The following is an 11,131-nucleotide window of genomic DNA, read 5'->3' on the forward strand; positions in this document are numbered from 1 at the left end:
ACATTTTACATAAAAAATTAGAGATAAATATTGACTAATCGTCATGCTAAAGTTATTCACATTAGTGTCTAACTAGAAAATTCAATAATTAAAAATCAGAGAAATTTTATTATACAAAATTTGAAAATTGAAAAAATTTTATATTATATTTTAAAGTTGAAAGACTATAGTATTATAACCATATAAATCTAGAAATAGTCGTTGAAATTTATCCACTTATAAATTTGCCAGGTATCATAAGTAATTAATGTTTATTGGCTAATAGTTGTGATGCCAAGAAAATCATTTTCCGTAAAGTATTTTTTTTTTTCAATTTAATAATTTAATTTTTGAAATTCAAATTTGGAATTTGAATATCTAGGATAAGGCCAAATTCAAAATCATTTCATTTTGTTCTCTTGGCCTATTATAGATTCTGAAAATAGTTGTTTGAGAATTTGAAAAATGTGTAAAGGTGGGGGACCAACCAATTTTGAAGTTGGCTGGAATTTGCTTGGACAATGTTTGGTTAAAGAAATTCCAAAATAATCTTTCATCACTTGAGAGGAAACTGAAACCAAGAATTATGATAAGTGATTAGAGGTAAAGTTGATCATAAATTCTTAAATTTAATAGAGTGGCTTGGAATTTGCATTGCCTTTTCTAATTTGTAATTATTTGTGGTAGGAGTGTGTACGGTTATAGCTAAATAATCTAATCGAATTGAAATTTGATTACGGTATGATTTTTTATTAATAATTTAATTTTATTTTATTTTCAATTATTATTTTTAAAGATAATCGAAATAATTAAATTTTTATTTATTAGTAATTAAAATTTTATTAATAATAAATTATTTAGATAATTACTATTTTTATGATAATATTTAATTAGTAATTATTCTTTTATAAATATTAAATTATATTTATTATTTTTTATAAATAAAAAATTGTAAATATATTTTTATTAACAAATAATTAATAATATAAAATATATATTTTATTTCTTTCCGTTAAATCGGTTATAATCAATAATTGACCAAATTTTTTTATTTTAACTCGTTTTCATTAATATTTTTAAAGTCAGTTAATAATTCTATTAATTAAAAATTCGATTTGATTTATTGAATGTTTATCCCTAGGGAGAAATTGAAAGATATATATCACTTTTAATTAATTAGAAAGATGATTTTTCTAACAAGTGTAATATGCATTTATTAAAAGTTATTAAATTAACAATTATTAATATTATATAAAAACATATAATATTACATCGAAAAATGTATAATATTATATATAAAATATATTTTTTTATATTATTGATTTAAAATTAATAAAAAATATATATATTTAATGAGTTAAACAAAATAAAGAGTTCTATAACAAGAACAAACAGTTGCATATAATAAATCAATATTTTACTATGTCATAATTTTAATAAATTGGTATGTTGTATTCAGCTATATAAATATGTTAAAAATATTAAAATATAAATAAATAATATATTTTATAGTTATTTTAAAATTCAATATCATTGTTTATAAAAGCTATTTATGAATTCCAAAGCTATAAACTTTTAGTTCTAAAAATCAAAATTTAAAATTACAATAACTATTTATTTATTTATTTTGTCGAGCACTTATAATTCATCTATTTAAAGTGATTACTTTGGAATAGTACCACTCCATCAAAACTAACTCATTCCCTATCATTAGTTTGGCCTTCACTAAATTTATAATGTATGTATTCTGTTTTCGTTCTAGCCTTTAGATAAATTATGCGGGATGGGTTTCAATTTAAAATATATTTTTTAAACTCAATCAATAGATAAATACAAATTAAAATTAGATTTACATTAATTATTCAAATTTTAAAGTGAAAACTTTAGGTTTTATTTACTTATAAAAAGTTGGAGTAATTTTTTAAAAAGATTTTATAAGTTGTTTCGTATTCATATGTGTTAATTTTTTAAATAAATAATAAAAAATTAATTTTTCAATTTTTTAATATTTAACTAAAATTTAAAAAACAATTTTAAGTTATGTTCTATTATTTCTATTTGTAATAAAAGTTTTAATTTTCAATTATTTTTCAAATGAAAAATAATAAATTTTTATAACTGAAATTATATTATAATTTTTTTATAATTAAAAATTGAACACTTATTAAAAGAATATTTATTTAAATTAATAAAAAATGATTATATTATTATAAAATAAATAAATATCACATATTAAAAAATTTTAAAACAAATAAATTTTAAATGTATTTTATAATGATTTTTTTTTAATTATGAAACATATGAATAATTTTTTTATTGTTTTGAATTAAAAATTATTTGTTATTATTTACAAGTAAATATATTCTAATTTTCTCTTATTTACAGGTGATATATATTTTTTTAGAAAATAAAAAATAAAAAATAAAAATCTGTTTTTCACAAATTAGCAAATCTTTAAAATCTTTGGAGGGGGGGGGGGGGGGGGGGTGTGGCCGGCGGCGTGCGGCATTTGGTCTCTAATTGTAAAATTGTTGACCCATGAGCTTGTCTACAGTGTCAGCCAGCCCACAGTATTGAAAAGGCCAGCCTTTTTGGCCCGAAATTGTAATGGGCTCCTTTGTTTCATCCTGTACTCATGATGTGTATGAAGTAAAAGTGAACGTTAAATGACAAAGTTAATTTTTTAAAGTAATCAAAAGTTGCATGCGAGTCTCTTTATTTTTAATTTAAAATAAATACATTCTTTAGGTTTTTTTTTTTAATTGCAAAAAATAAAACTTTATAGGTAGGACAGTTATGGCCCTTTAAGTTTAAAGTTCAGATTACTGGTTAACATCCTCGATTTAACTCAATCTCATATGAAGAGATTTATCATCAAATTCGAGATGACACTTAATGAGAAGAATCATTGAATAACCCGCCATCCTCTTTCATATTGATGCGAAGAGAATAATCGAATTGGGACGAAGCTATATTACTAAATTATTGTTAATTATAGAGTAAATTATAAAAATAGTCTTAATTTTATTTTCAATTTGAAATAATTATGTCACTTAAATTTTATTTTATTAGTAGAATATCTATTCATCTAAATTTTATATTTAAATAATTATATATTTTATATTTAAAATATAATATACATATATTATGTCTAAAATATAATGAATATTTTTCTTATTAACATGTCTTTTATGTGTCATGTCCTAAATTTTTTAAAAATAATTATACTAAATTATTTGTTCTATATTATAAACATATTTTGCGTCTGTAGTTATAATTTATACATTCCATTAAATATGTGCGAGTGTAATCATATAAATCTAAAATTTTGATTTAAAATAATTTCATCATAATTTTTTAAAATTTATGTCAAAATAATATGTAAATATTATATAAATTAAATTAATAAATCATGCAATTTGATAAATTTTTTATTTGTATATGTGTATATTATATTTAAATATAAAATATTATGTTAACCAAATTAATTAATTACATAATATGAAAAAGCATTATCATGTAAATAAAAGAAAAGTTTACATGATGACCACTTTTTCTTATGTATTTTCTCTCAAAAATTTAATTTGTAAAAAAAAAAGGTGATTGGATCATTTTTTTCATAAAATTATATAAATAAAAAATTATCATATTATATAATTTATTAATTTAAAAATTATAATATTTGCCCTTAAGATTTTGCAATACATTATGAATTCTTTTTATAAATTTATTCCAATTCTCATTCTTATCACATTAATACTTATTTAATGAGTTTATAAATTATAAAAAAGCACAAAATGTATTATTATTTAAAATATTTTCAAATTAAAATAAATAAAATTTGTAAATATTTTTTACTAATTTAAAATTGACATTTTATGAAAATTTCCTTCGTCCTCTCTTTTTCTCTTTTTTATATGTTATGATTTTATCAATAATTTATTCCCGTCGCTAATCTATATACATATGTTATATTTGATAAAAAAATTATTATTTTATTTTCTCTTTGCATATAATATCACATAAATTAAATTGTTTATAATATAATAAAAATTGACTTTTTTATATCTAATTAAATAATTATATTATATATTAAATATAATCAAATTATATAAAAAATTTAACACTATAGCTTATAGAAATTAAAATTAATCTCAAATTTACAATTTTTTTTTTAAAGCTAAACTTATATAAACACAATATTTTTTTTAAGGAATAAAAAAAAACACTAACATTTATTTTCCTAAATCTAATTTTTTTTCCTAAATCTATTTAATACTATATATAAACTATATTTTCACTAAACTACGTAGTTTTAAGGTAAACCCACTCCTAGAAACCCTATCTTAGTCCTCTTTGCTCTTTACATTTTGCAACTGCCCTACTCTTTTGTTAGCTTGATAGCTCAAAGTCTCTCTCTCAGTCTCTCAACGTCATCGTCTCTTAGCGCAGCCCCTCAATCTCACCGTCGCCGATCAATCTCGATGCATGCACGGCTGGCTCTCTGTCCAGAATTGTAGAATCGAATCTCTGTTGCCCCGTCTTCGATATCTAGCTGCTGCGCCGTCCTGCTCCGTTGAGATCGCAGAATCACAGGATTGATTCTCGGCTGCTCCGTCTTGTAGCTGCTGCTCTAGTAGGGCAGAGGTAATGGAGCATTAACACGCCTTAATACAGACACATGGCTACGGGATAACACGCATTATTTTTTGGGAGGGTGTTTTTGATTTGATTTGCTTGCACTTTTAGATATTTTAATTTGTTTCGTATAACTGTGTAGAATTTTATTCTTTGCATTATAGGCTAGCTATCACATTTCTACCTCCTGTCTATCTTCATTTTATTTAAAAAATCGCCATTTGATTCTCACGTCTCATCAACAACCCATTTTGCCATTTCAGGATATTAATAGATTTTTCTCTTCTATATTTATTATTGGATGTGTAATCTAATAATGAAATACTTGTTTCTCTTAATATATTTTGTTAGGATTTTATATGGTCCTTCAATTTTATTTTCGTATCATCAGTACTTGTATTTGTTATCAGTATCTGTTCTTGTGTTGGATTTAGAAATGGAAAATTTTCAGGAAAACAAAAACATGTGCATCTGCGCAATAGGGTTGCAGAGACAGGATAGACTTTAAATTATACGGATAAGTATTGTCACAAAGATAAGAAAAATGTGATTATATCCATAAATCAAACACACACAAAGAAAGATTCTTTTTCTCACTGCTTTTCATTGAATAAAAGCAGCATTTTCTGAAAAATGGGTAATAGCTGATTTCAAGTAGTGTTTTGGACTGACCTTAGACGAGCGTTATTATTTAGTTAACACAATATTGAGAAAGATCCATAGAATGACTTGTCATTGAGAAAGTGTGACAAGGTCCAACAAGTGATAAACGTAATCAAATCAACTATAATTTTTGTCTCTTTTATTTCTTGTATTGAAATGTTATTACTAATTATCATGATTATGAAATGTATTTCTATTTATTATGAAATGGTAATACTTACATTGAAAGATGTAATTTATTTATGACGAACTTTTGCTAGTATTATTAGTTTTTTTTATGGATTTTTTATGATTTATTTAATGAATTAGTGTGGAAAATTTAGAATTCCTTTGTTTAGTTGTTTTCTAATGTTTAAATTTTTTTATCCGGATTCAGGTAACTGACCAGTGTGTAGTTTAATTGAATTTTTACTAAAAATATTGGATTCAGGTAGTATGTGTATGGTAATAATCGGATTTTCAATGGGTACGATTAGTGATATTTTTACACAGATTTGGGTTTGGGTATCCCAATTTTTCAGGTACTCTATGTGTTGCCATCCTTATAAATATCACTGAACTACATAGTTTTAGGCTTTGCTTTTAAGTGTTGTAATCCTAAACCTAATTACCTCTACCTTAAAATCTCTCTTATTCCCCTAATCCCCTCAGACCTGTTTCTCATATTTTGTTCTAGCCGCCTGCGGCCCCCTAGGCTTTCTCAGTCTTTCAGTCATTCTTCCAGTCTCGGCCTTCTGTTTCTTTCCTGCATCCCTTCACTGCTGCCTGCTGTGTTTTCTGGAAGAAGTTTCCTTCCATCTGATTAGCTTTCAGCTATTATAGGTGATCCATATGATTATCAATCTAATTAGCTTTCAGCTATTAGAGGTAACCCATATGATTATGAGTCTCATTAGCTGATGCATCCCACATTGGTTTTGCAAGGAGGTCTTGGGTGTTCTATATGTAGGTTTGCAAACCTCCCCTTGTGAGCTAGTTTTTGAGGCAGAGTTAGGCAGGTTCATATTATTTAGTATCAGAGACTCACTCTATGTAGGTCGGTGGGCCATGTACAAAGGTTCCCTAACATTCTTCGGGAGAAATCGGGCTGAATGAGTCATGACCCTGGTTGCTTCACGAGGATGTTCAATCTAAAGGGGTTGGGAATGATGCATCCTATATTGGTTCTGAAGGGAGGTCTTAGGTTTTATATAATATTGGTTTGCAAACCTTCCCTGGTGAGCTAGCTTTTGAAGTGGAGTCAAGCAGGTTCATATCATTAGCTTTTCACTTTTCAATCTTTTGAGTTTAGGTTTTTTTTTCCCCTACTCACTAATTTCAAATCAAACTGACATTTTTGCTTCACTCATGTTTTGATTGGTTTTAACTCCAAGGTCTTTAGATTGTAATAAGGTATTAAGGAGTGCTAGGGACTAAAGTTTCAGTCAGTTCACTTGGAGAGGTAAAAAGGCATATTAGAGTGGGACTGGACATGCTAAGAAGGTTCTGTCAACAAATTTTGTCTCAACTTTGGCTCCAGTGAACCTCAATGAAAAGTCATTTGCCATAAACTTCATGATGGAGGAATGTAGTTCTAAATCATATGGCTTCTTTGGTGGAGATCCTGCTAATGTATTTTGCTGAGTTTGCTTATATTATATGACAATTACTTGCTTCATTAGTTCTGCAGTCTCCTTGCTAATTTCTACTTTTGCTTTCATCTAATTGGAATTTGGATTCTTTCTTGCTTCCGTCGCAAGCTGGTTCATAAAATTTTAGTCCAGTCCGTATCTGATGGCAAAAAAAAAAAAAAAAAGTAATCAAGATAAAAGAAGAAACAAGGATTTTTTTTTTATTTTACTATATCGGGTTCGGATACCAGACTCCACATACTCCATTTTCATTAAATTTTCAGCAAAAATACAAGAAAAGGGGTTGTGTGGTATGTGGATAGTACAAATTAGCTTCGTTATGGTACGGATAGCAATAGGTAAATTCTAAATGGGTTATGTGATGGGTTTGGCTAGTTTATATCTAATAGGGTTCAGGTTTGTGCAGCGTTAATTTCATAGGTATCCTATCCGTTGACATCCCTAGGGACAATAAGTCACTTAACTCATAATGGTTCTAAGAATCAAAATAAGGCTAGGTTGAGAAGTGATTTTCTAGAGGAAGTCATTGAATTGCAGAACTTAACTGCATGGTGTTTCATGTTCAATTCTTCTTCATAAATACCTTAACCTGGATTTTTGCATTGTCTTCCATCAGAGACGGAGATTGACATAATTATGTTATTTCGCGTCACTAAGTGAATGTGTGTTGTTGTCTTCAGGTTGAGGTCTATAATTATTTCGGTTTGTCCAATCTTTACTTGATAAGAATTCAGCATACTCTTTCATTTTTTCAATTGAAATTAGTCGAATTCATCAAAACTATATAATTGTCCATTTTGCTTTTCATTATTTATTTATTCCCTTTCTTGGTTTTTAAGCTTCTTTTAATGCCAATCTATCAAAGCTGCATGAGTAACACTGTCTGGTTTGGACATATGCAGTTTACACTGGAATAATGGGTCGGAAAGCTGGAACCATATACATTAACCCAAAGAAATATGGCTCTCTCACGAAACCTTGCATGAAGGAATTGATAACATTTCTCAATTGCGTGTCTCTTAACCAATCAGATATTGATAAATGTGTCCGGCAAAAGGAACTGTTGAATGCCTGTATGGATGCTCAGGTGATGATTTTATAGACTTAATAGCTTATTTTGTACCATTTTTTTAACATTTGCTTTTTGTGTTCCCTTGGGTAAAACATTCAATTAAAATTTGTAGTTATCTTGGCTTTCATTACTCTGTAATCATTGATGTAATTCAGCATTTGCTAAAGATTTTGACCGCTATCGTGCAGGCTACCAGCAAAAGAAAGTCTTGGGGTAGCATTAATTACCATCTGCAGAGGCTTAACCGTGGAAGGAAGTAGATTTAACTTGGATGTCCTTCTTCAGATTCCTCACTTCACTGGTTGAGCACAAGAAGAAAGTTGATCGGGTATCCAAGCACGCAATGTTGAAATATCATTTTTTTAATTCCATTTTCTGTATTCCTGATAGAAAGTTTTGAACAAATTTAATATACTTTTGTCTTTGTGCTGATCACCATAAACCTTACAATAATCTTTAATCTAGAGTCTTATCTACTACTTATTGTGGAAGTGAAGAATCATCCATTTAGGGCATTTCTTTAGGCTTTGGTCGAAAAAATCATTTGAAAAAAAAAAAAAATTTTACGCAATCATATTTTTTTTTTATATATTTTTTTATTTTTTTTTTGAAATGTTTTTTTAGTTAAAAATAATTGAATTTTTTATGATAAGAAAAGAAATTAATTAAATTTTCATATAATTATATTTAGTTTATATTTTCTTTTAAATAATTTTTTTTAAGTTAATAAGAATTGAAATCTTATTGATAAAAAAAATCAATTATATTGAATTCTGGGGAAATTTTGGTTTTCAAATATGGGATCAGGTTTCAAAACATGAGAATTGACAATTTAAAACACCAGTTAAAATTGTGGCTTTGTCTTTGTTCTCTAAAAACTTTTAACCATATTAAGAATAATGTGTAGTCTTTAGTTATAAGAGGAGATAATATATTGGTGTGAATACTGTAAAAAAGAAGTTGCTGAATGATAAGAGCACTGTTTCCGACTCATAGGCGTAAAAACAAGGTTGCTGGATGATATGAGCACTGTATCGACTTATAGGTTTCTGTCGACTCCTTTTCTCTAGAGTTCTTAGCATGGTTATAGTTTCTGTGGGAGATTCGGCCTCTTTGCTTTTAGTTTTCTTTAATTTATTCTTAGCTGTTTCTTTTAGTTTTCTTATTTTGCTTTAGTCTCCTGTCATGGAGAGTTAGTCGGATGGGTGTTGGGTGTTTTTGGGGAAGCTGTACATGTTGGTCTTTTGACTTTCATGCTCCTAATTGGAGGTCATTGATGCAATCTCTCCTGCTGCTTGTTGCTCTATTTTAGTGAATGGTTTATAGGGGGTTCTTCCCACTTTGGTTGGCGGCTCAAGGGTCGAGCTGGTGCCGCTTAGTGGTTACTAGTTGTGAATCTGCCAAGCCTTTCTTAGCTTACCAGCGTCCCATGATCCATGTCCATCTACTTTGGCTTTGTATTTGGTTTCCTAAATTGCTTGTGCCCTCCTGTTGATGTAGTATGGGATCTTTGCTTGGTTGCTGCATGTTCTATGTTTGGTGGAGTTTCCTTCTTAGGTGATTCTGGGTGGCTGACATCTGTGGCAGCTGGTAGTGGGTGGATCCTGGTGGGGGTGAAGAGGGAGATGTCTCTGCTCTTTTATTTCGCCAGGTTTGACGTTTTCGGGTTCTCTAACCTAATTTGTTTAGGGTTTATAGTAAGGATTGGTTCTTGAGGTGATATGGGCTTCAATGTTTTAGTTAGGCTTTCTAAAGTGTATGGCCTTTGTAATTTGTTTGGATCATATATTTTGCTCTTTATAAATGAAATATGCCTTTTTTTAAAAAAAAAAAAAAAAAAAAAATTGCTGGACGATAGTAAATTATTTTACCAAGCATGGCACTTTGTGGAACATTTCTTCTCTTTTGAAAGCCTTGCAAGTCTAAAGTTTTGGTGTGGATAACAACCATTCATCATAAGAATTAATTGATTTTTTTCATTATATCTGTTGAGCTGCCAACTTATATTTTCAAAGGGAGCATCCTGCATTTACAAACACAATTGGGCTCTGCTATCCTCTATTGGCTTGAAACTGCTGGAGAACCATAAAGGGTAGGTGCCTTTTTGTGGTTTGGTCGTTCACAATTGATGCCTTTGAGCATGTCCCAGAAGCAATAAAGCAAGATAAGTAGCTGACATGATAGAGCATCAAATTTATGTCAGTTTGCATGTGCAATTATGAAGTAAAGTTCCTAAGATGAAAATTAGCATGTAGCCACTTATATTACAACCCATGACAGACCACGGTACCATCTTTTTGCAGTGTGGGAGCCATGTTTCTGGTTCAGGTTGACCCCTCTTAAGCCCTGCCCTGCCCTGCCCTGCACTTTCATGTATTTGCAGCTCCCACACTAGACACTAACGAAAAGTAGATGTTTCAATTTCTTGAATTCCTTTGGGACCTACAATTGGCACTACCAACAAAACATCTTTTTTTCTCAATAAAGTTAGATGATATTATTACTCAGTTTATTATATTAATTAATTAATTATCTATTTGATTGAGTTGTTAAAAATAAATAAATGCAATAAATGCAATTATCTATTTGATTTTTTTTTTAATTTTACAACCATTCTTTGTTAATAAGCATATTATAATTGTTGATTCAACCAAATTCTAGATCATCTTTCTATTCAATTTCAATTATAAATTACCTAGAATGAAATTCCCTTCTTCCTCTCTGCATGATTTGGATGCACAATCGCAGCTTGATTAGCCAAATAAGTACAAATTGCTCCAAAAATGGTGCAATTGGCCTCACTATGAGAGAGAGAGAGAGAGAGAGAGAGAGAGAGTGAGAGAGAGAGAGAGAGAAGAGGAGGCAAGTGAATGTGTTAAGGCTGCAAGTGAGCATCCTTTACAACTTGAAATCTCCACACATGGGGGGGGCTGGCTTTGGTCATGAAAATCAGCAAAAAGCCGTACACTGAGCAGAGGAATTGGATTCCACCATCAGTACCTTCCATTCTTTTGATGTTTCTCTATTAAACAATTTCAAAACCATCATCGATGCATGCAATTTCTACATCCAAATTACTAACAATTTTTACGTCTGTTATATGCGTGATCCATCCATCCACTTTCTCTATTAAACTGCTAAGCCAGGA

General features: G+C 28.9%; 1 protein-coding gene across 1 annotated transcript; it reads left to right on the forward strand.

Moving 5' to 3' along the window:
• Positions 1 to 7,784: 7,784 nt before the first annotated feature.
• LOC110666112 (uncharacterized) lies at positions 7,785 to 8,462 on the forward strand. The gene is made up of 2 exons (XM_058144519.1): positions 7,785 to 7,998; positions 8,172 to 8,462. Exons 1-2 carry the CDS (start codon positions 7,828 to 7,830, stop codon positions 8,241 to 8,243), a joined length of 243 nt encoding a protein of 80 aa, XP_058000502.1. The 5' UTR covers positions 7,785 to 7,827; the 3' UTR covers positions 8,244 to 8,462.
• Positions 8,463 to 11,131: the final 2,669 nt, after the last annotated feature.

The sequence above is a fragment of the Hevea brasiliensis genome, chromosome 1, assembly GCF_030052815.1.
Source record: "Hevea brasiliensis isolate MT/VB/25A 57/8 chromosome 1, ASM3005281v1, whole genome shotgun sequence".
NCBI lineage: Eukaryota > Viridiplantae > Streptophyta > Magnoliopsida > Malpighiales > Euphorbiaceae > Hevea > Hevea brasiliensis.

Bases quoted from the DNA above. Each gene is read 5' to 3' on its own strand.
- LOC110666112 (XM_058144519.1), top strand. From the start codon at position 7,828: ATGGGTCGGAAAGCTGGAACCATATACATTAACCCAAAGAAATATGGC. The intron at 7,999-8,171 runs GTGATGATTTTA...GCTATCGTGCAG, and splicing joins ATGCCTGTATGGATGCTCAG to GCTACCAGCAAAAGAAAGTC.